Here is a 27,848-nt window from a genome sequence, read left to right on the forward strand (position 1 = left end):
TACTTCCCCTAAGGGGTTCCAAATCTGTTAGTGTTACAGTCCTATTCAGATGAGTAGTGATCTATTTATTTTTCTTTTTTAAACAGCTTTACGGAGAGATAATTCACATACCACATTAATCATCCATTTAAAGTATATCGTTTATAGCATAAGGAACATAGTGATATGGTAATAGTGATATTTATATATTTTTTTTATATTTATATTTTTAAAGATTTTATTTATTCATGAGAGACAGAGGCAGAGACAGAGGCAGAGGGAGAAGCAGGCTCCCTGCGGAGCCCCATGTGGGATTCAGGACTCGATCCCAGGACCCCGGGATCACAACTGGAGCCAAAGACAGATGCTCAGCCACTGAGCCACCCAGGTGCCCCAGTAATAGTGATGTAATGGCACAGATGATAGTTACATTAGTGGCGAACATGGCATCTTATAAACTTGTCAAATTACTAAGCTGTACACCTGAAACAAATACAACATTATGTGTCAACTATACTCAAATAAGAAATTCTTAAAAGTAAAAATAGTTAAGATGGTGAAAAAAATAAATAAAGCATACAATTCAGTGATCTTTAGTGTATTCACAAGGTGGTACAAACCATTACCACCATTTAATTCCAGAACATTTAGTAGTGGTGTATGTTGAATATTTATTTTTTCATGGTGGGAAAATACATATAACAAAACTTACCACGTAAATAATTTTTAAGTGCACAGTTTATTAGTATTAAGTTCACTTAAGTTGTTATGCATCCAGTCTCCAGAACTCTTTTCATCTTGCCAAACTGAAAGACTGTCCCCATCAAACAGAAACTTTCTCCTTCCTGCCTTCCCCAAACCCTGGCAACTACTCTGCTACTTTCTGTTTCTATGAATTTGACCACTCCTGGTACCTCATATGAGTAGAATCATACATTATTTGTCTTATTTCACTTAGCCACATGTCCTTAAAGTTCACTCATGGTGTAGCATTGTGTCAGAATTTCTTCCCTTTGGCATATTCCATTGTATGTACGCACCACATTTTGTTTAGCCATTTATCTGTGGATGGACACTTGGGTTGCTTTCATCTTTGGGCTATTCTGAATAAGACTGCTATGAACATGGGTGTATAAATATTTCTTTGAGTCCCTGCTCGCAGTTCTTTGGGGGCATTTACCAAGAGTTGGAATTGTTGGATCATATGTTCATTCTCTTTGTATTTTTTTGAAGAACTGTAACACTATTTTCCACAGTGGCGGCACCATATCACATTCTCACTGACAGTGCACAAAGGTTCCATTTTCTCCACATCCTCCCCAAGACCTGCTGTTTTCTGTGTTGGTAATGGCCCTCCCTAATGGATGTGAGATGGAATCTCATTGTGGTTTTGGCTTCCATTTCTCTAATGATTAGCGATGTTGAGCATCTTTTCATATGCTTTTGACAACTTGTGTGTCCTCTTTGGGGAAACGGTGATTCAAGTCCTTTGCCCACTTTTGAATTGAGTTATTTCTTTGTTGTTGGGTATTAGGAGTTCTGTATATATTCTGGATATTAATGCTTTATGAGATTTGCAATGTGCAAATATTTTCATTCCATGAGTTGCCTTTTTTGCTCTGTCATTAAGTGTCCTTTGATGTACAAAAGTTAATTTTTTTAACATTCCATCTTTCTTTGTTTTTAACTCCAGTATAATTAATATACAATGTTATATTAGTTTCAAGCGTACAATAGAGGGATTTAACAATTCTATGTAGTACTCAGTGCTCATTGTGATACATGTCCCTTTAATCTCCTTCATTTATTTCGCCCATCTCCCACCCAGCTCCCCTCTGGCAACCACCAATTTGTTCTCTATATTTAGGAATCTGGTTTTTTGTTTGTCTCTATTTATAATTTGTTTTGTTTCTTAAATTCCACATATGAGTGAAGTCATATGGTATTTGTCTTTGTCTGGCTGACTTACTTCACTTAGTGTTATACCCTCTAGTTCCATCCATGTTGTTGCAGTGGCACGATGTCATTCTTTTTAATGGCTGAGTGATATTCCATTTGTGTGTGTGTGTATCACATCTTCTCTATCTTCTCTATCCATTCATCTCTCCAGGGACCCTTGATTTCGTATCTTGGCTATTGAAAATAATGCTGCAGTAAACATAGGGGTGCATGTATCTCTTCTTTGGGTAAGCACCCAGTAGTGGCATTATTGGATCCTGGTTAGTTCTATTTTTAATTTTTTGAGGGCCCTCCATACTGTTTCCACAGTGGCTGTACCAGTTTGCATCCCACTAACAGTGCACAAGGGTTCTTTTTTCTTCACATCCTCAAAAGTTCTTAATTTTGAGGAAGTCAAGTTTGTCCATTTTTTCTTTTGTTGTCTATGCCTTTGATGTCATATCCAAGAAATCATTGCTAAATCCAATCTGCTGAAGCTTACTCTCTATGTTTTCTTTTTTTCTGGGTCCTACATTTGGATGATCCATTCTGAGTTAATTTTTGTATGTGGTGTTAGGTCAGGGTCCCACTTCATTCTTTTGCATGTGAATATCTAGTTTTCCTGGCATCATTTATTGAAAAGATTTCCTTTACCCATTGAATGTTCTTGGCAACCCTTGTCAAAAATTATTTGACATATATGCAAGAGTTTAATCTCTGGGCTCTCTATTCCACTGTATTGGTCTATATATCTGTCTCTATGCCAGCACCACATTGTTTTGATTACTGTAGCTGTGCAGTAAAATTTGACACCAGGAAGTTTGTTTTCCAATTCTTCCAGTTTGTTTTTCCTTCTGTGTATCCGTTCCAGTAAATAGCATCACCATGCTCCCATTTGCTAAGACAGAAATCAAGGAATAATTCCTGTCTTCTTCCTCTTTATCTTTTTGTCTAGTACATCATCAAATTCTGTCAATTCTTTCACATTAAAGCTGTATAAAATCATCCTTTCCTCTGCTCCCTTAACAATGTTTAGCCTTTGGCATCTCTTGCCTAAACACCAAATGTCTTTTTTTCCCTTTTTTAAAGATTTTATTTATTTGAGAGAGAGAGAGAGAGAGCGAGCACAGCAGCGGGGAAGGGCAGAAGCCGACTCCACGCAGAGCAGGGAGCTCAATGTGGAGCTCGATCCCAGGACCCTGGGGTCATGACCTGAGCCAAAGGCAGATGCTTAACCCACTTAGCCTCCTAGGCGCCCCTGAACATCAATTTTCTAATTCATCTTCTTATCTCTTTGCTCCAAACAACTGCCAGAATGAAGTTTATAAATTGTAAATCTGGCCATGACACTCTATTTTAATGAGCTCCCTTCTTCCCTTGGCCCCACCCATTTCTCTCCTTTAATACACTCAATTCCCTAGTACCTGCCTTACTACTTGAGGTCCCTTTCACTGGTTATTCTTGAATATGATTTTCCACTCGATGCCCTTGATACACTTAGCATCAATCCAAAGTTTAGTCACATTCAAGAACTTAGGGCCATTTCAAGCATTCACCAGCATTTTTCAGTACAAAATATATATATATATATATATATATATATATATATTTAAATTTTTCAATAAAACCAGACTGCCCATTTTGTCACTTGAAAGAGAATCTCCTTTTGAAGTTGGAGGGATCTTTCTCTAACCCCTGCTATTTAGTTTCCTCTGGGGAACATTTTGCTGAGTAATCCCAGTATTCCTAACAGACAAATATGCATGTAATAACTGGAAGAGAAGAGAAGGTATCTCATTCCAGTGTGTTTGTGGGTCTTGGCCAGATAAGTATCATCTAGACCAGTGAGGTGTTATTACTTACCAAGAGTTCTCATAGTCTTGCCTGTCCCATGTATCACTGTCACTGTCCTATCACTGTCAAATGGATGGGACCTCAGAATCTTTTTCAGAAGTTGGTGCCAGTTGCTCATTGCTGGGAAGGAGAATGAAACTCATTGCCATTTCTGTTGTTTACCCATAGGGCATGCTTTTTGAGATCTATTGAGAAGCCACAGAACTGATCCCTAGGGTTCCATGCCAGTCCCTCAAATACTTAGTGATCATATGGCTAAATTATTAGATGTTCAAGCTAGATGAGGATATTTTAATCCAGATTAAGAAGAAAAAAAAACCCACTAAACTTTTTGGGCCAAAATGTATTCTTTAAATTGATGTTATGTGCTGCCTCATTAAATGTGTTGCTGCATTTCTCTTTATAGGTGAGAAGATGCTCCTGTGCAGTTTGGGCTCAAGTGAAAGGTAAAAACCATTTTCTGCCTAAGCCTCCGGTCCTCCTTTCTCCTCTCCAGTCTGCAGCATCAAGTTTATATTGATGAGATTTCTTTTACAATTGCCACAGGGGACAGAAACCCATCTCATACTAGTTTAAGCAAAAAGCCACAGCTGCAAAGGATGGGGTGGGGAGCTTATGGACCTCGACCCAAAGGGGCATCATGAGGATTCCAGGAACTGACACTTGGGACTTGACTCCATGAGAGGGACAGTCTGTCTTTGTCTCTGCTCTCTGTTTCTGAGTTGGCTTCTTTTTCTTCTATAATAAGCCATGTGATGGAGAGGGCTGGGCACCAGCTGTGCAGTTTAGCAACTTCAGTGGGAACAGAAGGTTTTTCAGTTCCGGGAAAGAATCTTTTCTCCTAGATTAAGGGACTGGCTATGGGATGACTAGTGCCCCTCCTAGGGAACTATGCGCTATGAACAGCCGCCCTGGGATTTGGGGCTTACTCATATGGCTGGTTGGGGGTAGATCAGTGTCATTGATAGCCATACCAGGATTGTACCGAGAGGCGGACCTGATCCCCATCAGGAAAAGAGGCACAGAAAAACATGTTGGCAGATCAGTACAAAGAGCTGCAGCATTTTGGCCATTTAGCTGCTTTGCATGTGCACACACACACACGTACACTTTTTTAAAAAAAGATTTTATTTATTTATTTTAGGGAGAGGGAAGAGAGCAAGAGAGCGTGGGGGGGGGGGGCAGAGGAAGAGAGAGTCCTAAGCAGACTCCACACTGAGCTGAGAGCCTGACGTGGGGCTCGATCCCCTGACCCCAAGATCACAACCCCAGCCGAAACCAAGAGTCAGATGCCCAACCGACCTGCACCACCTGCGCCCCAGGTGTACTTTTAAGAAAAACATCCTCCATTATGGAAGAATAATACTCTATACAGCCAAAAGTGGAGCTCAAGTGGAAGACAGCTCGAGGGTGGGTCTGTTATTGCATCCAGCTCCAAGACCGGCCTCCCTGGGGCCGGTCCATGCCTCTTGATCAAATCCAGGTGGACTTCTCATGGTCCCTTAGCAGTCTGTGACTGAATGCAGAATGTAAGTAAGCATCTTCAAACCACAGCATTTAACATGAAAGGGGAGCCTGGGTAAGCTCAGTAAGCACTTTCACTTAGAAAGGAAGAAAAGATAGAGTGCTGTGCCGTGGACAGGGGGCCCATGACAATGACCACATCCTGCTGGATGGGAAAAGCAAGCTTCCCTTGGCCTGGAAGCAGAGGGAGTCACATGGTCACTTAGTTGGGCCGCCTCAGTCTTTTCCTGGCTCTGCCTGATGGGAAAGTACCCTCGGCCGTTTCCTCCAGAGCTGTTTGTACATAAGATGCAGCAGGAAGGAGCTCTGCCGAGGGCTGTATAGCTTCACATGCCTTCCTCGGGCGGGCAGCTGTCCAGGTGGGAGACTGGCCTCGGGCATTGAGCAATCGCAGCTCGGTGTTTGCCAGACGTGGGATTTCCCTGGCAGTACATCTCTTTAAACCAACAGGCAGCCAGCCAGTGGATTTGATTCCCAGGAATTCCATTAGTTTGTAGCTAATACCAGAAACCTTGTCAAGTTTATGACCTTTGAATCTGGACCTTTTCTTTGTGGTCTAGGAGTCCTAGCAACAGCCTGAGGAATTTTGCTCTTAGCTTGGAGTATCAGTTTAACCCCTTACATCCTGCCCCTTACCTCAGAGCAGCGTGAAACAATAGGCTGGGGTGGTGAGGAAGTGCCCATATAACCCTGCTTCCAGAAGGATTCCAGCTAGGGGCACTTTACAATGGGGGATCTGGTACCTTGTCAGTAGAAGGTGCTTAACAGGAAATGATTGGGAGGGACCTGGAGAATTAGGCTTCCTTCATTTGTCTGCTTATCTTCTAATGTTATTTCCCATCTTTTTTATCTCTATTCACACCTACTTCAACGAGAGCAAGAGGACATGGCCTTTCTCCTGGGCAAAGCACATTACCTGACCATCTGCTATCTTGGATTGTGTTTGCCAGGCAGCAAGGGTCTCCCCCACACCCCTCCACTTTCTTGAGATATAATTTATGCAGCATTGAGTTTAAGGTGTACAATGTGATGATTGGATCTCTATTGCAAAATGATTACCAAAATAGGGTTACCAGCCCCATCGCCCACATAATTACCATGTGTATATATTTGTGTATGTGTGAACATTTAAGATTTACTCTCCTAGCAACTTTCAAGCATATGATACAGTATTAATTATAGTTACCATGTTGTACATTATTAGTTGCCCGGTACTTACTCATTTTATAGCTGGAAGTTTGTGCCCTTTGGCCAACACCTCCCCATTTCTCCCTACCCCCCAACCCCAGACTCTGGCAACTACCAGTCTTCTATTTCAATGAGTTTAGCCTTTGTAGATTCCACATATAAATGGGATCATATAGTATTTGTCTCTGACTTATTTTACTTAGCATAATTAGTGAGTCTCCCTTCACAGAGATGGGTGCTGTTGCACTAATGCGTGTAGATAGGCTAAGCTTCCTGTCCTAGAATTTCAGTGAAGGCCACAAGAAACAACCACATGCTCCAACAAATGGAAGTTTTTCAGCCAGTCCATTCCCTGAGGCTCTGGGGGTGTGAATGCAGTTCACTCAAAGAAAATAAGTGCTTTATCAAAAGAATGGAGATGTGCAATCATCCTGGACAAGCACAGAAGCTCCCAGAATCCACAGCCTTCAGCAGCTGTTTGATATGGTTAGCAGACACTCAAACTGGGTGGCAGAAATGGCCAAGGAGCTGGCTACAGTCATTCTACTGTGATTAAGCTCACGGGAAGGATTTCGCTTTGGAAATATCTAAGTGGTTTGGTAGTACCTTTTTTTCCCCCTCAACTTAAGAACCAGTGTTGAGAGTTCAAACCTTGAAAATAAAACTATTAGAAGGCTCTAGTGATAATAGAAGAACCCACTGTTATATTGAAATGCTGAAGGCAATTCTGAATCTGTGTATAAACTTGACCTGTGTAAAGTACCTCTGATAGTCTCCTTTTGCAAAAATGTGGACGACTGCCATCTCAGAAAGTAATTTGGAGAGAGCTAGGATCCAGATTAGTCCTGAACTTGTTCTAGTTCACTGTGCCAATCAATAGCCCCATTCTGACCTTTGCCCAGTGACAAAGTATGCTATTTACCTTATGCAGATCACCCCTAAAAGAGTTTTGTGATGATTACCAGGGAACCAGCAGTTGGTTTGAGGGGGAAATGCAGAGGCCTGGGCTTCCTTGCTTGAGCCTTGCTACTTATCAGCTGAGTGTCTTTGAAATTATATTTAAGTTGGCTGCTTCTCAATTTCCTCTTACCGAGATCTCTCAGATCTCTCCCAGCCACAAAGTAGTGACTCTTTGATTTCTTGAGTCACAAAACAAGTCATTTGATATATGTGAGATGTTCACAAACGGTATTCATAGAACATTCTTGAGTGATAGGAGTAACCCCTGGGTCATTAGTGACCACTCCCCTTTGCCTTTCAGCCCACATTTTATACGTAGGGTATGCCCATCTCATGTCTGGGTTCACCACACCCCCTAATTCCCCCAGCGTAGGCCTTTATATCTGCAGCATAGACAACTGGCAAAGCCTCTTTTTTTCCTCGCCCACCATGGTGTTCAGGGGTTCCTTCTTCACTCCAGCCTACATGCCTGACTCATATTTCTAAACTGCGGTGCCAATTTGACTATTTCCCCTTCCAGAGTTCTCTATTATGTTTTAGACTGATTTCCAAGACATCAGTTTGACAGTGGCATACCCTTCTAGTGACCTCTCTCCTTCTCCGTTTGAAGTGATGTACTAGCTCTTTTCTGGCTATGGCCCTTGCCTACTTTCCTTAATGTCTTTACTCATACGATTACTTGCTTATTTCCACCTGGATTGCCCTATAACCTTCCTGTAATCTCTGTTTATTAGCTTACTACAATCCCATCTGTTCGTCAAGATTACAATCAAATGCTATGTCCTTCCTGAAGCTTTATTTCCTCAATGGGGTAGGACCTACCTCTCTCCCCCCCATCTCCCTCTCTCCCCATCCCCCTTGCTCCCTCCCCACTCCCTCCACATAGGCTTTCTGCCACACTTTATTTTTTTTTTTTAAGATTTCACTTATTCATGAGACACACACACACACACACACACACACACACACAGGCAGAGACACAGGCAGAGACACAGGCAGAGGGAGAAGCAGGCTCCATGCAGGGAGCCCAATGTGGGACTCGATCCTGAGACTCCAGGATCACGCCCTGGGCTGAAGGCAGGCACTAAACTGCCACCCAGGGATTCCAACCCCCCCTTTTAAAGATATCTGCCACAGTTTAGAGCAACTGGTGCATTTGTCTTTTCTTACTAGATTTCATACCCCTGGGGAAGAGCATATGAAGAACTGGAGCAGTGCCTGGTACACATTGGTGCCTCATCAGAATTTAGTGAATTGGGTTAGATGATTACGGTCAACCAGCAGTAGAGCCTGATGAAAAGCATAGCACAGTAGGTACAATACTTAAGCCAGAGAAGATTTACATCAATATATAAGCCTAGTGTGTACATATGTGTTTGTATATGCTGTGCACATGTATGTATACACACACACAAACACACACAAGCATACCTTCCACCTTCCTCACTGTGGTTGGCAGAGTTATTATACAGCCTCACAGATTCCTGGTGTACACGCACCATCTCTCAGTTACTCAATCAAAGGCTATTCTGAGTGTTGCTGCGAAAGGATTTGAGGATGTAATTAAGGTCCCGAATAGGGAGATTATCCAGATGCACCTGACCTTCACATGAACCCTTTAAATCTGGATCTAGAAGTCAGAAATGGGAGATTGGAGATTCAAAGGGAGAGATGGATCTGACATCAATCAGGGTTTCTCTTGCTGCCTTTGGAGATGGAAGGAACCACATGGCAGCAATGTGGGTGGCCAGTGGCTGACAGCCAGTAAGCATATGGGAACCTTAGTCCTACAACTGCTATGAACTTGGAAGCAGATTCTTCCCCAGAGGCTCCAGAGCGAAATACAGCCCACCTGACACATTGATTTCAGCCTTAGAAGACACTGAGCAGAGGACCCAGTCACAATGCACCTCAACTTCTGGTTCCCAGAACCGCGAGCTATGAATGGGGGCTGGCTGCTAAGTTTATGGTGATTTGTTAAGCTGCAATAGAAAACGAGTTCAAAAATGTTGCCGATTCATCAGGTGATACTTATCTCTAAATTAATCTACTTTGATCTCCTTTGTCCTCTGCATGGGATTCAAGTAAGGAGACCCTAAAATAGCAGAGAGGAGTTTAACACACTAAGTAGAAGTCACAGTGGTAATTTTGTGTACCTTTTGGAGAGTGGACTTGTTGCTTTCAGGAAGTGGCCCTGCTAGTGTAAATTCATGAAAAAAATGTCCACAGCCACAGGAAGTCCTCAAGCTGTGACAGAGCTTGAGAGTAGGCATAGAGTCTTTCTAACTTGTTCTTCAGCACCTGTGATATTTGCATTAGTGGAAGAGTTAAAAGATACGCCCAGAGAAGCCCTGTCACGCCTCCTGAGCACTCTACCTCCTCAGGGAGCCACCCTGAAGAGAATGACAGTATTTTAACCTAATGGTTTTACTCTCTCCAAGAATGAGTCACTGCAAATCTGTGCTATAACACATGATTCACTCCAGTTTCTGAAAAAATATTCTACAAGTAATTCGGAGGAAAAGGAAGCATGATTTTATAGCATAAAACCGTGAAAGGGAGGGAAACCAGAAGACGGCAAAGCTCTAAAAAATGTAATTCGAATTAGCCAGCTGTAAATTTTCTCAGCGAGGAATTAATTGGGAAAGTCCCTACAGAAATCTTGTGCGGCTACACTGTGAGTGCTCTGGGTGGATGGACTCAGATTCTCACAGAGTACATACACAAGGTAGACCAAGAGACATGTACCAGCAAGAACCATGCCTGCAGCCAAACCCCAAGTCATGTTTTGCAGAATAATTAAAAAAAAAAAAAGATGATTTTCCAATATTTACATCCAGAGTAAGGAATAGCTGGGTGGGCCTGTTGCTTAGGGTAAATGATGTTCTGCTGGTGGGTGGTCAAGAGAAAGTCCAGTCTATCAACTCCTACTTTGCCTCTGTCCTGTTTGTGAGGGGACATTTAAAAGCAAGAGAAGAGCTCACTGCTTCACATAAATTAAAGCCTTTTGACCCAGATGCAGCACATTCTAGCAGCTTCATACAATTTGCAAATGAGATGGTGAGCCACAGCAGCTGATCTTTAAGATATCTTGAAGAGCAAACCTAAGTAGACCAGAGAGGAGCAAAGAACATGGAACTTTGGGTGAGGAAAATAAGAGTTTGCAAAGCGTGGTTGAGGATAACTTGAGGTCAAGGCCAGGCAAGATCTTTTAAGAGGTGGCTCTGTGGTAGAAGCAGCAGCAGATCCCAGCGGTGAGCATCATGGTTTCTGCATTAATAAATATGCTTAAGGCAGTTCTTACCTGTTTGAGATAAATATTTTAGATAAGTATTCACTTACCCTTTGATCTAATTCTTTTAGGTTTCAATTTAATCTGTCTGGATTTTATTTTGGCATATACAGTTTAAGCTCTAATGGTCAACATCACTTTATTCTAAATGGTCAGTTTTCTCAACATGAATTATGAAAAATATATCATTTCTCCTAATGGCTTGAAGCAGTAGCAAAGCAACAATAATGAACCATACATAGCCAGCACTTGCCAGCTGCCTGCTGTGTCCTGGGCACAGTCCTGACACAACTTACCTCATTTATTTCTCACAATAACCCTATAAAGTGGGGACTATTATTATCATTCCCGTGTTGCTAAATCAGTCCTCAATGAGGAAACTGAGGCACAGAATGGCTGAATCACTTGTCCAGAGTCCACAGTCAGGGTGTTCAAATACAGACTTGGACCACCTGACTTCAATATTTAAGCTTGGAAGTTATTTGATATACATGCGTTTGTTCCTATGCTATTTTGTTCCCATGTATTCATCCCTATGCTGATTCTACACTGTTTTAATATGCGGTAATTTAAGTCACTCCTCTAATTTTTTTCTCTGCTAATTTCTAGTTTACCCACAGCTGCTCCTTCCATCTTGTAGTGTGGCTTCTTTCTTCTGGTTACTAAAGGTAGCCAAACAATACAAGCCATGTTTTTTCTAGAAAGTCTCTTGACAACACTTTCTGAGGTAATGGGTTTTGCAGAGGTTTTTAGCAAGAACTGTGTTCCATGGCTGCTTTTGCTGGTGCCAACTACCCTGTTGGAGAATAGAACCAAACTGCTCCTACCCCCGTCGTGGAGATGGAGCAGTGCCAATCAATACAACTTTCTGCAATGATGGAAAGATTTTAAAGCTGTGTTGTCCAGAATGGTAGCAACAAGCCACATGTGGCTACTGGGCATTTGAAATGTGGACTTGAAATCGAGCACTTGAACTGGTATGATTGAGAAACTGAATTTTTAATTTAATTGGAACTGATTTATTTTTAATTTTTTTAAAAAAGATTTTATTTATTTATTCATGAGAGACACACAGAGACACAGGCAGAGGGATAAGCAGGCTCCTCACAGGGAGCCCGATGTGGGACTTGACGCCAGGACCCCAGGATCACACCCTGAGCTGAAGACAGACGCGCAACCACTGAGCCACCCAGGCGCCCTAACTGGAACTGATTTAGATTTAACAGCCACACTGTGGCTAGTGGCTACTGTGTTAGTGCAGATTGGGTGATGAAAGACTTAGGTAGCAGCAGGCTCCCCTGCCAGCCCCCTTCTCAGATGTGCCTCGGCAGCCAGGGATGAGAGTCAACTGTGTTTCAAGGCTCTCAAGCCCAGGGGCTACTATTTTTTCTCTCAAGCCCCTCCTCCTTACCTAACAGATCTTTGCTCGTTTACTGTTTCAGCTCTTCCCAGGCAGTACTGGATGGCCCAGAGGGCAGACTAACGTGTGCCTGGGGCATCAGTAAAAGGAGGGCACCGAAAATGAAATGATTTGATATTCCGACAGTGACAATCACAACAAATCATCTGGCAAAATTTGGACTTCGTTGCACTTCCTTACCATTCTTCCATGGCTTGGCGGCGTTTTGTTTGTTTTTAATTCTATACGTGCAGCATCAGCCCCCACGGTCTTTGCAGGGTCTGATGGCACCATTGCACACAGACTTTTGTTCTTTTAAAGAGGAGCTTGAACAGCTACGGTCCAAGCTCCATCATCATCGGCCTATGCAGGAAAGGGCAGGGCCTGCCCCCCTAACTTCTGATGACCTGCTCTGCTGGAGACAGAACTGGGCTCAGATCTGCCCTGGGAAAGCATGGTGTTGTGGTTAAAAGCAAAGATGCTGGAACCAGACAACATGGGTTTGGATCTTGACTCTCTTGGTTCTCAGCTTGTGACCTTGGATAAGTTGCTGAACCACTCCATGCCTCGGTCCCTCATCTGTAAAATGGGAATAATAGCAGCACTCAGTGTATTGTTATTACGCTGGGCACTATGATTGTAATACCTGGTTCTATTCTTATAGTACTCACTAGGTGGCTAGGAGAAGTCACAAGAACAGTTTGGCATATTGTAAGTGCTAAATAAGTTGATTGCAAATTAAAACGAGACCTTTGGTAGAGAACATGATGCTCTGATTCAGTCACTTGGCTATTTTTTGGTTTATAGCAACTCAAGTGTGGGTGTTTTTTGGTTTATAACAAAGGATCTCCCTGGGGTTGGCCTATGATACACCCCAAATTAGAACACATGTATTTTAGAGAGCTTCTCCATCAGTTTTCTTACTTCATCCTCATGGCAACCTGCCAAGCGGAGTAGGGAGGTCCCCTCCTTGTTGGTGTGTCGGGAAAATGACATATCCTATCCGTCAGAGAGGATCTATTTGCTGTGTTTGACCACTGGCGCTCCCTAATCATTTTCAGAGCAAAAATCCAAATGTCAAGAGTTCTTCCTCAATGCAAAAGAAAGCTTCCCATAAACACTTTGAGGAGCAGTTAACTGGGAGAGGACCAGTACAAGCAGCACAGTCTGCTGTACTTACATGCACAACAAGATGAGCTATTTTATCCCTTGTAACTTGAGTGTGGCCTGGTTTTCCATTTCCTTTTCAGAAATACCTGGGACTGTGCTTTCCTTACGCCCTGCACCCTCAGGGCCGACTCGGAGGACACAGAGGCACTCTGGGCATTCTTGGGATGGTTTGTGAAATGGGGCCAAGCCTTGGGTTAAAACGGAGTGAGCACAGGTGCACGTGTGCTGTGATTGCGTGCCGTGGGCTCAGTGTGTGCTTTTGTCCCGCAGACTCGTCATTCTTGCTGCAGCAGATGGTGGGCGTCGGGCTGGGATCCATGGCTGTTGTGATTATTCTCGCATTCCTCTCCTTCTCAGCCGTGTGGTATGTGAGACTGACATTTTTGAGAAATGAGTGGAACGGTGGAAGGATGGGGTTAGAGTCCTGAAGAACAGCTGGGATTGAGGAGGGTCAAGGGGAAGGTGAGGGGAGGTGGTCCTACACCTCAGGGCGGGGGGGCGGGGGGTGCCCTTCTGGTGCAGAAAACAAGCAGGATCAGTAATAGGTGCTCTGATGGCCCATGCTGTTTCCCATGAAGGTACGTGAGCTGCACGTACAGAGGCACCAAGGCAAAACCAAAGTGTGTCAATGATCTCTTTTCCTCCCCCACGTCTAGATCACAGACGGGTGCTACGTGAGCAGGATGCGCTGCTGCTGGGGCAGATGTTATGACAGCTTCTCAGGTGCCCGCCTACACAGAGGCCCCACGTGGCTTCCATCCAGGTGTGCGTGGGTCTGCAACTTTTTCCATTCCCAGCCTAGCTCCAGTTCTGGATTCAAGATGCTGACTATCCCTGTGGAACCACCCCTCTCAAGAGGAGGAAACTCTGGAATCGCTGACATCTTCTCTGCCTGCTACACAAGCAGTTCTGTGTCTGTGAACTTGGGACCCTTGAGACACAACGTAACATTGACCCCAGGCTACGGATCATATGGGCGGGAGCTTTGTCTTCCTCTGAGTGGGTCCTGATTGTCTGCTCTTGTGGACTTTTGAGTGCAAGAGAGTCTCTGCAACTTCCTTTACAGCATCTCTGAGCTAATTTGGAATCCGTCCTTTTACGATGAGCAATGAGATGGACTTAAGTTTGAGCTAGAATTTGCCTTTATAAAGGAGGTCATTGAAAAAGGATAGAGATCATTGACGTAGGCACCTTGCCCAACGTTTTAGAAGCAACCCCTTTCCTACAATTAATTGACATCCTAACAGACAGTATGCTAAGCTGGCCACTCCAGTAAGTTCCCTGCAATGCCTGTTAGGCAGCATGGCTTTGATACGGATCCTTTGGTCTGACAGGTATTCAAAAGCCGTAAGTTTTCATTCCAATAAAAATATTCTGTTAATTTAGGTGGTTTCTCTCTTCCACACCACCGTTTATAGCAGTCTTGGCTAACTTTTTTTTTATAACCGTCTCTTAAAAACGCCCCGTGTCTTCCCTTTAGATGGGATGTTCATGTTACGGTGGATTGAAACACCGTCAAGCCCAAGGCCAGAGTCTGTGTGTTCACAGGGAAGGGGGAAGAATGTGAGTGACCTGATCTCCCCCTTTACCTACAACTGCAGTAACGATGACTGTTACTTTTTCAGGAACCATGACATGTTAGATGTAAGGAGCCCTGGGGCCACTGTCAACTTGCTCAATTTACAGATGCAGTGAATTAGATTTGATTTTTAAAGCCTCAGTCAGTGTTCTTTACCTTTCTTCCCTAACTGATGGCATAACTCCAAGGCCCAGTAAAAAACGAATGGAGCAGAGGCATGTGGCTTTCCTAAGTGACAATGGTATTCTCCTCCCTTCCCTCTTTTTCTAGGCCTGGAGAATGAAAAGCACGGGGGAGGAGAATGGGGCACAGTTATATTTTACAGCCTTGGGGCCCAGTATATGTGAACGTGGCTCTGGAATTATGTAGGGTTGCGGTCCCAAGGGAAAGGGGTGATGTTCCTGACGGGTTGGGCTGGTGTGTCCTCTCTCCCCTAAATTCCTGGGTGTCACATCCGAGTGATCTGGGCAGATGTGGAAAGAAGAGGAATTATGGAAACTGGTGGGAACTATGAGGCTGCCTTGCCCTGGGAGACCAGGCTCAAAGTCTATCCCCTCAACTGGGAAGAGTGAGAGAGAGGGAAGTGATGTCCTGCCACTTGGGTGTCAGTGACAGCTGCCGGCCCTGGTCCTGTCAGCACTAAGCAGTATTAGGAATAATTGTCCTTTGTCCTCTGAAGTACTACCTTGGACTACAACCTAGGATCAGCATTTAGAACCTTTCGGGCTCTCATCTGAGGTGGCTGACAGAGAAGAGCTGTCGAAAGACTAATACAAATAGTTTTCCACTTCTAATTTTTACGTGCAACTATTCAAACTGTTTCACAGACTTTGAATGACATTTGGCATCATTACAAATTACCGTGGTTAGTGTAGGGTAGGGTCCCTGATGAGCAAGGATTTCCCCGAAAGCCTCCTCTATGCAAAGAGAGAATCTGAACTCCCATTATTATTCTTATTTTCCTGGTTCTGTAAACACAAGATGTTTCTGCAGCCCCCTTAATTTCCAGCTCCAGACCAAGCTGCCAAAGAAGTGACTGTGGTCCACAGGGGAGCCCGGCAAAAATTGTCACTCAAAGGAAGAAATCCCACTTGCTTAGTATCAGAAGTTTCTGGTTAAAACAACTGACTAAATATTAAGTAAAATATTAGGTAAAATGTACTTCTGGGTACAGTACAGAAGTGTAAAACAGTTTATGAAAGAAGAATAAAATAACCAAAAAACACCCATGGACTTTTTCCCTGCCTCTAAATGTTCCAGACAATAGGCCAGAGTTGCTCGGAGTATTAACAGAAGCAGGCGCTGAGCATTGGCGGAAAGGATGTACCATCTGCCTGCGGCTCTCATCATTTTCTGATAAGCATGAGGGCAGCTAGAAGTTCTCTAAGTTCCCCTAGTAGCTTTGCCACCATACTGTTCTTTGTGTCCCAAGCAGACTCTGGTTAAGGTGGGGAGGGCATCTCAGGAGGCCGGTAGTGGGCCTTCCGGGGGGGACGCAGGGTCTGGCTGTCCAAGGACCGGTCAGGTCAACTCAGAGTTGGGTCTGAGTGTCACTAAAGAAATCTGGGTCCAGGCTGGGGATGGAGGAAGGATCTTTCTCTTATTAACTGTCTTGGAGACAGTGTGTAGAGGTGAGCACTGCGACCCAGTTGTGAGTCCCCTTCTAGATAAGGAATCAAAATTGGGCTTGCCCAGCTATGGAGCAGACTGTTCTGTGGCTGGAGTGTGTGTGTGTGTGTGTGTGTGTGTGTGTGTGTGTGTGTGTGTGCCCACGTGAGCTCCTGTAGTTTTGATTTATCTCCACTGGAGTTTTTGTTTATATACATTCTTCCATTCCATCCTCAAAATACTTGTGTATGGTAGGGAAGGTCAGGGGTTACCATTTTTTTCCGCTTTAGAATGGAGAAATGGGTTCAGACAGCTGTGTGACCTGAACTGTGGGGCTGAGCCTTCTCGCTGCAGTCTAGTCCATTCCTGGGATTGGACAGGCCTTGAGCTAACCTTTGGACAACAGCTCTTTTGGTTTTGGGGAGAGTCAGGTCTTTGCATTTCCAAATATATATATATATATATTTTATTATATTTTAACCAAATATATATATATATATAATATATATTTTAACCTTAACTACTAACTATAACTTAGCTACTATAGCACAGGCCTTTTTATATCTATCTTTTCACTATAAGGTATCTCCCCACTCACCCCGCCCCCATCACTTTTAGAAGGAGACACAAACGACCAAACAGACAGAGGTTAATTAGGGGAAATAGGTAGTAGTCGGTCTCTGACTCAAGACCTGAAATTGTAGCCGGGCACTTAACCAAGACCAGAGCAAAAGTGACTATCCTGCAGTTCCACATTAGCTTGGGATCAAGTTAATGTTTAAATTGATTTTAAAGGAAGTAAAAAAGAATCCTCAGATCCCCCCTTTTTATTGCTGACCTCACATTCGGATTTTCTTTTTTTCTTTTTAAATATTTATTTATTTATCCATGAGAGATACAGAGAGAGAGGCAGAGACACAGGCAGAGGGAGGGAGAAGCAGGCTCCATGCAAGGGAGCCTGATGCAGGACTCGATCCCAGATCCCAGGATCACGCCCTGAGCCAAAGGCAGACGCTCAACCGCTGAGCCACCCCGATGTCCCACATTCGGATTTTCTAAGCCTTCTATTTTTCCATTCTTTTCATCTAGGAGAAAACCAGTATTAGTAGCACTAGTCAATCAAATAGTGTTCTAGGGGCCTTTTGCCTACCACGACCATTGTCTCTGAACTGAAGTGCAGGATTTGGGAAAGGAGAGGGGGTGTGGCTTTTTCTGTACCCAGGTTCGTGGGCGGGTGATTCATTGAAGCAAGTCAATTAAAAAAACAGTGTGCTCATTGTCGGAGAGAGAGGAAGAGAATGAATGAATCATTTTGGTGATGCGTTTGCATGCACCTGTATCCATACCCATACTTTTTGGGCACCACTCAGGGTTGCCAAAAGGGGGTCAAACTACACGTGTCATTTTGTAAATGATTGTTTCTTTCCTTCCTGGGCACATTTTTTTTTTAATGTCAGTAGTGACTAAATTACAAGTTTGTGCCATAGATTTTTTTTTAACCAGTACTCTTCTGGGCATTGCACATTTAGAATATTTCCAGATGTTTCCTATCCTTATGTAATGTGTGTAATTGTATGTAATTGTCATTTAGACTAAATTCCTAGGAGTGAAATTGAAAATGATATACATTTTGTGTTTACTACCTATCGTCAGAGGAACCTCAACAGGAGGTTTACACCAGTTTACACTCTCCCCAGCGGAAAGCCTCAGCACCGCTGGGCACTGTTGCCGTGTTTCATCTTGACTAATCTGATGGGTGAAAAATGAGGATTCAGTGTTTTATCTGCATATCTCTATTTTTGCACGTGGATTGACCATTTGTAATTCTGTCTTGGCAAACTGCCTTTTTTCTCAGTACTTGGCTTGTCTTTTACAAATATGAAAAGCTCTTTGTTTCATAGTAATTTTTTTTTCCCTAGCTGTGGTATATTTTGTAAACAAATTTTCCAGTTTATCATTTCCCTTTTGACCTTGTTTGTGTTCATACATTGCCACAGAAAAACTTTATATAGTCAAATTTATCCATCTTTTCCGTATATATTTTGCCTTTGGTGCCATGCTTAGAGGGACCTTCCAATCTCAAGGTAACATAATTCAGCAATTTAAAAAAACATTCGAATCTTTAATCCATCTGAAATTTATTTTAGTATAAGGTGTGGGGTTCAGGGAATTTTTTTTTTGTAAGTTGCTAAATCGGTTAGCCAATTTTCCTATTAATATTCATTGACTTTCCCCCCCTGTGATTTGAGTTATATACTGAATCATATACCAAAGTCTATTTCTGAACATTCTCCTTTGTTCTACTGATCTATTTCTGTGCCAATACCACCTGCTTTAACTTTAAAATAGGGTTTTTCCTAACAAGTAAAAGTAAGTTACCACTCTTTCTGTTAATTTTGATTATTCTCAGCTTTTATTATATACTTATTCATGGATACTTATTTATTGTACATAAGCTAAAGAATTATTTGATCAGTCTCTCCCTCAGATCTTAATATTTTGGGGTGAGGGTGGAGGATGTGTTAAACAAAGAGTGCTCCCATCCCGCAATACAGTATGCATCTCCATTTCATTTTTTTGTGTATGTCCCTCTCAGAATATTCTAGTTTTCAACTTACAAGGTAGCATATGCTTATTTTTATTATGTCTAGGTATTTTTTTAGATTTTATTTATTTATTCACGAGAGACACAGAGAGAGGCAGAGACATAGGCAGAGGGAGAAGCAGGCTCCCCGTGGGAGCCGTGGGGTCACGACCTGAGCTGAAGGGGGATGCTCAACCACTGAGCACCCAGGAACCCCATGTCTAGGTATTTTATATTTTATTCTCCTGGACTCTTGAGTCACGACCCCAGCTCCTACCCCTGAAAGTGCCTCCCACACCCTCCCACTGCTGGCATTACTGGAGTCCTCTTGCCCTGGATATCTGTCCTTTTTTGGGAAAAGTCACATCAAGGTGGTTCCTCCAACATAATTACTTTCCAAGGTCTCTACTGGGCTTGTGGAAACTCACAGATCCTTGCCATGCCAAATGGAGGACTGCCTGGCCTCACAGCTAGCTCCAGCCACAGACTCTCTTTCTTACTCATTTGACCCTCTCCTCCCGCCAGTGAAAGCGTAGCTTGCTTCCAGCATGGCTCCCACTCTTGTCCTGCTGTCTGGCCCAACAGCCTCAGCTTCTGGACTCTTGAGTTTCTTCTCCTTGGAATCAACTGCCAGGCCAGTCTTCCCAAAGCTTTAGGGTACGCAAGTCAGATTCTCTGAGTTTGGGGTTCCCTTGAAGCTTCTCTTTCCAGGCTTGCCCCGAGGAAAGCCCCCTCACTCCCTGCCACTGTGGTGGGGGATAGAAAATGCTCAGCGCACCAATGGCTTTCTCCAAAGAATTTCTTTCTTTTGACCTTTCCCACTTTATATCCTGGATATGGGGCTAAGGGCCACAAGACTATTGGAAAAACCTCATTTTTAGAAGATGGAAGTCCTTGCAACCTACTATTTTCAGGTGTTTGGAACTTTGGTCAAAACAGAACGGTTTGGGGTCAAGGGATATGAAAATGTAGCTCATAGAGAAAGAAATGCAAATGGCTCTTCAACATTGAAAAAAAGATGCTCAACCTCACTTTTAAGAAAAATGCAAATTAGTAAGGTATCATTTCTCACCTGTCAATTTGAGGGAAATCCAGAGGTTTAACAACACACTCTCTTATGAGGCTGGGGGGAAGCGGGCACCCAAGCCTGCTAGTGAGGGTACAGAATAGTACAATCTCTGTGGAAAGTTAGAGAACCTGGCGATACTTACATTGCCTTTGCCTGGGTGCCCTTGGGCTACAACCCCAGCTGTCCTGTTCCCTGTGGGTTCACCTGCACGTGTTCAAAATGACCCACGTACAGGGTTATCCACCGTGGCATAGTTTTATAGTCACAAAAGCTGAGAGACAACCCAAATGCCCCTCAGGAGGAAACTAAATGAACTATGATAACTTCCATGTAACCGCGGAATACCATGCAGCCATGAAAAAGGAATGAGGAAGCGCTCTGGGCACCGATGTGGAGAGATCCTAAGATGTGTTGTTTTGGGTAGATGATATTCTATATTTTGTGTAAGAAAGAGGGGGAATGAAAATACATATTCAATTTTACGTGAAGAAACACTGGAATAATAATGAATTAATGCAAATGGTTACAAATAGAGCAAGGGAGAATGGGGTGGGGGTGGACATGGTGAAGGTGAGTCTTTCGGATGTTCAGCTTCTCATTTTTTAATTTTAAACCTGTGAGTGTATTCAAAGGCATAAAAATAAAGTTTCATAAGAAAAAGTGTTCTCTTTAATATCCAGTTACACGTGTCAAGGCAAAACCTGATGGGTACGGCCTGGCTTCCTTCTCAGCCTAATCCAAGACACTTAGAGTTTGGGTAGGATTAATTTAGCTCCTTATTCCAAAATTGGTAGAGCATCCAGTGCTGTCTTTTACAATTTCTGCAAATTCTGTGAGGGAGGAACAGCACATGGGTTATATTCCTGGGACCCTAGGGCCTAGAAACTAGAATCCTAGTTTCTGCTTCCTCTGAACTGGTTCGGTGGATGGATCATCTCACTCTCCTGTATGGGGTCCCTGTTCCACCCCCACTCACCCACCTGTAGAACTTGGCTCCTTTCCATGATTCCCACTCAAAGTCTCGGTAAGGAATTTGGGCGTTTAGATAATGTGAATAGAGAGTGTATCACTTTCCAGTTGATGTTATAACCAACCTCCACAAACTTGGTGGCTTACAGCCACACACATTTATTATTTTACAGTTCTGGGAGTCACAAGTCTGTCATGAGTCTCTCTGGGCTAACGTCAACATATTGGCAGAACTGTGATGCTTCTGGAAGCTCTTGAGAGAATACATTTCTTTGCCTTTTCCAGCTCCTAGAAGCTGCCTACATTCCTTAGATGTGGCCTCTCCGTCATCTTCAAAGCCGGTGGCATCTTCCCATCACGTTCTGACTCTGTCTACCCATCCATTCTTTCACATATAAGGATCCTTGTGATTATATTGGGCCTGCCTGGAAAATCCAGGACTATCTCCTGACCTCAAGATTTTTTTTTTTAATTTTTACTTATTTTATTTGACAGAGAAAGAGAGAGACAGCTAGTACAAGTAGGGGAAGCCACAGAGGGAGAGGGAGCCTGATGCAGGGTTTGATCCCAGGACCCCGGGATCATGACCTGAGCCGAAGGCAGATGATGTTTAATCGACTGAGCCACCCAGGCACCCCTCCCTACCTCAAGATTCTTAATTGCATCTATAATGTTTCTTTTGCTGTGGAAGGTACCATAGTCACAGCTTCTGGTACGTGGACATCTTTGGTAACCCTTATTCTTTCCACAACAGAGAGTATTATATTTCAGATATGCCGACAATTACAAGTGGATATTAGTTATCCCTGTTCTTCAGAGTTCTCTTCCTTTCCCATCTTCACTCTTTATTGAACTTCCTAAATTCCTGAAATACAGAACAATTTACCTGTGTCTTTTTTTTTTTTTTTTTTGGCTCATCTATGCTGTAAGCATCCACCTTTACCCAAATAGTTTACCAAACTGTTGTTGTTGCCAAAGTATTATTTAATTTTTTAAAGATTGATTTATTTATTTTAGAGAGAATGTTGAGGGGGAGGGGCAAAGAGAGAGGGAGAGAACCTCAAGCAGACTCCTACTGACCACGGAGCCCAATGTGGGGCTTGAGCTCACGATCCTCAGATCATGACTGGAGGCAAAACCAAGAGTTGGGCTTAACCAACTGAGTCACCCAGGTGCCCCACCAGAGTATTATTTTTTAAAAAATATTTTTTCCTACTTCATTCTGTTGCAAGCTGTTAACTAAATTTGATATTTTTGGCCTTCTGGAAATTTCACAAAGCTTCTTATTACTGAGTGTATTTTTCCTTGTTACACAGTAGGGATGCAGTGATTTTTTCTTACAAGTTTTTTTGTGACTCTTTGATCCCGTGATTGTGGGAGACAACTAGGAACTAGATGGTGAACTATTTGTGAGAGAAGTATAACAAAGACCACATACGCCTTTAGCCATGTATGAGTTTTCTATTTTCTCTGTAACAAATGACCACAAACGTAGTGGCTTAAAACAGTCCACATTTATTCCCTCCTTGTTTCTTTCTTTTTTAAAAAAAGATTTTATTTATTTATTCATGAGAAACAGAGACAGAGACACAGGCAGAGGGAGAAGCAGGCTCCATGCAGGGAGCCCGACGTGGGACTCGATCCCGGGTCTCCAGGATCACGCCCTGAGCCAAAGGCGGCTCTAAACCACTGAGCCACCCAGGCTGCCCTCCCGCCCCCCGGTTTCTATGGGTCAGGATCTGGGGTTAGTTTAGTTGGATTCTCTGCTCAGGGTATCCCAAGTCCACAGTGGAGCTATTGGCTAGGGTGCATTTTCATCTGGAGTTTCGACTGAGGAGGATTTCTCTTCTGTGCTTATTTAGATTGTTGGCAGTGTTCATTTCCTTGGGGTTGTATGGCAGGGGGTCCCAACACTTTGCTGGCTGGTGGCTCAGGTCCTGGATGCCAGCTACAGTTCCTCCAGGCCAACTGCATTTGTCTACCTTGTGGGCTTCCTGGACACACTGCCTAATTCGTCAAGCCAGCAAGGAGCATCTATGACTGCAGGGAGGGCACAGTCTCTCTTTTAAAGGGCTTTCATCTAAGGGAGGCCAACCCAGGACAACTGAAAATCAACTGAAAATCAACTAATTGGGAACCTTAATTACATCTGCAAAATCCTTTCACCTTTGCTGTGTTCTACGGTTTAGAAGGAAGTCCCATGGGGTGGAGGAGGTGGGGGTAGAGGAGGGGAAGATTGTAGAGGCTGTGAACACTAGGGGGCAGGGATTACCTGCCATCTTGGAATTCTGCGAACCGCTAGTTGCTAACAAAAAAGATCAATTATGAACTTTAAACTTCACCACAGTATTTCCTGGGACCTTCTGATGAGGCTATTTGGCTTTATGGCAAAACCTTGGGGCATAATTCTGTTTTCTCTAGGTGGAGGTGCCAAGGCTGCCAGTAGTAGAAAGGACCAATGGCCCAGGGGAAGAAAGCAGCTGGGCCTATATGGCTGCTTTCTCACCTGTGCCTGAATGCACTCACTTGAGTGAAGCACAGAGCTTTGGCGGAGGGAAAGGGCACCATTTCTCTGGGCCCATGGGCAGGTGTCGCATCTCCTAGCCTTTGGGTTAGCAGGATTCAGGGTTTGTGAGCTTGGCCTGAAAAAGTCTATTTCTGCCAAACTTGAGAGAGGTAGTGTGTGGCCCGAGCGTTAGGCCTCTCCTATAGTCCCTGGAAGTGGCCATCCTGAGTCTTGGTGGGCAGGCAAGGTAAGGCAACACTGACCAGACCCAAGCCTTCCAGAGGGTGGTGAGAGCTCTAGGGAGCAGAGCTGGAGGGCACAAGGGTCATCCCCAGCGCCCAGCCCTTCCCCTGGCCAAGGACTTGGCAGTAGGAGTGTGCGGCCCAGAGTGGCTGGGGCCGAGGGGAAAGCAGTGACAGCTATTAGCCACCAGCCGTGACTCCCTGTGTTCAAAGTGCCTCCCAGGGAAGAGTGGACCCAAGAACCTGAAAGAGGCCCAGGTTCTAGGAGCCAAGGGAACTTAGCATCCTTGCAGGGCGGGGGAGGGGAATAACTGTGGCTTGGGGTCTTGCAGAGATGAGCACCGGGGCATCCAGGGTCCTCCGTGGGCAGGGGCTCTGGCGTGTGGGTGGCGGTCAGGGACGCCGGGAGGCTCGCCACCGGGCGCCTTCTGGTTTAGGAGGGCAGCGCCGAGCCAGGGTGGTTGTTACGCAGCCTGAGAAGGGGCAGCGGCCCGGCGGTTGCGAGCCCCGAACCATGAAAACTGCATGTCGCGCGGGGGGGGGGGGGGGGGGCACCCCTCCAGCGTGGCCCAGGGCCGAGGCTGGGCTCTGTCCGCGTGGCCGCCTGGGACCTGCCTTCATCCACGTCCTCGCTGGATTGCTCTTGGAAGGTTAATATGTCGCCATCGGGGCTGCCTAGGCGTCTGAGTTTGGTGCATCTGCAGCAGTTTGCTGGCACCTGGGGGTGCAGCGGTGGAGCGTTTGCCTTTAGCTCAGGGCGTGACCCCGGGGTCCTGGGATCGAGTCCTGCATCAGGTTCCCCACGGGGAGCCTGCTTCTCCCTCTGCCTGTGTCTCTGTGTCTCTTAGGAATAAATAAATAAAATCTTTAAAAAAGAGAAAGAAAAGAAAGAAGGAAAGAAAGAAAGAAAGAAAGAAAGAAAGAAAGAAAGAAAGAGGAAAGGAAAGGAAAGAAAGAAAAAGAAAGAGAGAAAGAGAAAGAAAGAAAGAAAGAAAGAAAGAAAGAAAGAAAGAAAGAAAAAGAAAGAAAGAAAGAAAAAGAAAGAAAGAAAGAAGAAAGAAAGAAAGAAAGAAAGGAAGAAAGAAAGGAAGGAAGGAAGGAAGAAACCATTTGCTGGATCACATGGGGACTGCAGGACCTCGGCGGAGGTAAAGGACCTGCCAACGTTGATGTCCTGAGACTGCGTGTCCGCCTCCGGCAGTAACAGCCACTTGCCTCCATCCCCCCGCATTTCTGCAGCCCCATTTCTGGGGCTCCCTCGCCCTCCGCCTGCAGGCTGCTGCTGCTCACCCCTGCAGCTCCCGGGGGCGCCCCTTGAGGCGCCTGGGGTGGGCCGCGGAGCTGGAGCCCACAGTGGAGAGACGGGTGGGACGGTCCCCATGAGAGCCGAGCCCAGAAAGGACAAGGCCTATCACGGAGAGAGAGGACTTTTGGGGGGCAGGAAGCAGTCTGCCTTCCTGAAGGCCGCCCACAGCTGAACAGCCTCGGGGCTTGGCCTGGAGTGCGGTCCGTATGCAGCAGTCTGTGTGCAGCGGTCTGTATGCACCGGCCTGTATGCACCGGTCTGTGTGCAGCGGTCTGTATGCCCCGGTCTGTATGCAGCAGTCTGTATGCACCGGTCTGTATGCACCGGCCTGTATGCACCGGTCTGTGTGCAGCGGTCTGTATGCACTGGCCTGTATGCAGCAGTCTGTATGCACCGGCCTGTATGCACCGGTCTGTATGCACCAGCCTGTATGCAGCAGTCTGTATGCACCGGTCTGTATGCAGCGGTCTGTATGCACTGGCCTGTATGCAGCAGTCTGTATGCACCGTACCGCTGGCTTGGCTCTCTAAGGTTGACCAGATCCCCCATCGTGGGGCGCCAGCTGGCCCCTTGTTCCCCGTGCAGCTGGCATCAGCTTGGTCACCCCGGCCATCACCCTTAATCCCTGGGACTTGACTGGTTTCCCAAGAACACAGGGCTCATAGTACCTCTTGTCTCCACTGCGAGTGAGCCTGCATTTTAGGAACCTCTGATAACGTTTCCAAACGGACTTTTTTGTTTGTTTTTTCCTGTAGGGCTTCTGCTTTGCATAATCACTTGCTTGGTCAAGCACCATGCTGCATGGGAATAAACCCGAAGTAAAGAAAGTTGTTTGAAAGGAGCAGCAGGGACAAGAACTCGTCTTGAGCAGAAGCTTAGCGAGTGAGATGAGAGCCTGAGACTTGAGTCGGAAGGAGAGGGTGACCAGCTCTGCCCCTTCCAAGCGTTTCACCAGAGAAGCTCCAAAATTCCCTGATCTCGGTGAATTCCCAGCTAATCCTGAGGAGGCTCCTCGCCCGACATTCTAAGGGAGTGGGGATAGGTCCCTGGAGTCATTTATATCTATTTTTATAAGACTTACAGGGAATGCTTATTGTGAAAAGAAACTTTTTAAACCTTTTTAAAAAACATTACACAAAGGGATGGGGTTTGGTGCATAGTGAAAGAAATCATAGCTTAAGTTAGTCTAAGCCTGTATTTTGGGAATGCTCCAAATAGTAAGGCCACATACTCTAAGACCAAAGTGTGGAGATTATGATAATTTTTTTTTTTTTACTCCCAGGAATAAACTTGCTGAGTCACCATAGGTTTTTGGTTGGTTGGTTGGTTGGTTGGTTGGTTGGTTTTTAGCTTCCTGAATGTCATTGTCCAGTTGGCTTGGAGTGCTCTGGGTCCACCCTCAAGCCCACCTTTACAGCCCGTGTGGCATTTGGAGGCATGCATACTGGCGATCTCCTCCCTGCTAAGTATAAAGCTGTGGTGGCTGTTTCAAATTACTGGGGAGTGATGGGTTATTAGGGAAGGGGGGGAATAAATGTCTAACCGTGTGGGCAAAAATCATCAGTAAGAAAACCTGCAAGCTCCTCCTACAAGGGGAAAAATGATCAGATGGTTCATAAGCCTGCTGATGTTTTTCTCTGGAGGTCATACATGTATTTTAGTTTTTCTCGCACTTCCAAAAACAGAGCCACCAATGAAGAACCTGAGAACACTGGAATAGGAAGCCAGGTGAACATCAGACGGCTGACCGAGCTTTTCACTATCTAAAGGTGAGGTGTGGTTTCTATCCTGGCTCACACAGTGTGTATCTTCAATTTGTGTATTCCCTGATATTATTATTATTTTTTAAAGATTTTATTTATTTATTCATGAGAGACACAGAGACACAGGCAGAGGGAGAAGCATGCTCCCTGCAGGAAACTCAATGAGGGACTCAGTTCCAGGACCCCGGCATCACGACCTGAGCTGAAGGCAGACACTCAATCACTGAGTCACCGAGGTGCCCCTAATACTATTATTATTTTCTTACCTGCTACTAGTCTTCTCTAATTGATGGCTTCCAATTGATCATATAACTCAACTTTCTTAAACCCGAAAGAGGACTTGATGGGTGTCCCTCATATGGAGTGTGCCTGGGAAGCTTCCCCATACAGATTCAAAGGCATGAGACTGGGAGTACAAAATTCAGTCCCATCTGTTGTTAATTGATTATTCATTCTTGCAAAATGGATGTTAGCCCAACTGAAAGTGATGTGGTTTTTTCCCCCCTTTCATTTTGACCCTGAACCTTCCCTGTGGTTAAGAAATCGGTCCAATCTTCGTTTCACAACACCCAGCAGATACCTGACTGAGTGCCACCCGATGGAAACCCTCCACTACACAGTGGTTCAGAGTGACAAGCAGAACGGCAGGGAGCAAAGCAGGAGGCCAGCAAGTCTATACTCAGGTGGATTTGGGGCTGGACCTTGAAGGACTCGGAGGGTTTTGTCAGGGGGAACCTCCAGTAATGGGGGCACGTGAATAAATAAATGGGGGCATGACATTTCAGCAAGAAAGATGTTACACATCACAGTGGAGGAGCCAGAGGGGAAGGTCCAATGTAAGGGAGACCTTAGGAAAGAAAAAATGAAGGAAGTGGTGGTGTGCTGGATTGGCTGGTGCTGGAGGATGCAGGGAGGTAC

At 44.7% G+C, this 27,848-nt stretch overlaps 1 protein-coding gene across 2 annotated transcripts in view; it reads left to right on the forward strand.

The window, feature by feature from the left end:
• SUSD1 (sushi domain containing 1) overlaps nucleotides 1-16,108 on the forward strand; it is a 130,042-nt gene extending 113,934 nt beyond the window's left edge. The window contains exons 15-17 of one of the 2 annotated variants that reach the window (XM_072727672.1): nucleotides 4,178-4,217; nucleotides 13,575-13,668; nucleotides 13,961-16,108. In XM_072727672.1, the coding sequence (XP_072583773.1) occupies nucleotides 4,178-4,217; nucleotides 13,575-13,668; nucleotide 13,961 (135 nt within the window). In that variant the 3' untranslated portion in view covers nucleotides 13,962-16,108. The remainder of the gene's footprint in view (nucleotides 1-4,177; nucleotides 4,218-13,574; nucleotides 13,669-13,960) is intronic. The other variant, XM_072727673.1, reaches the window with a different exon arrangement.
• Nucleotides 16,109-27,848: the final 11,740 nt, after the last annotated feature.

Source organism: Vulpes vulpes, chromosome 12 (assembly GCF_048418805.1).
Source record: "Vulpes vulpes isolate BD-2025 chromosome 12, VulVul3, whole genome shotgun sequence".
Taxonomy (NCBI): Eukaryota; Metazoa; Chordata; class Mammalia; order Carnivora; family Canidae; genus Vulpes; species Vulpes vulpes.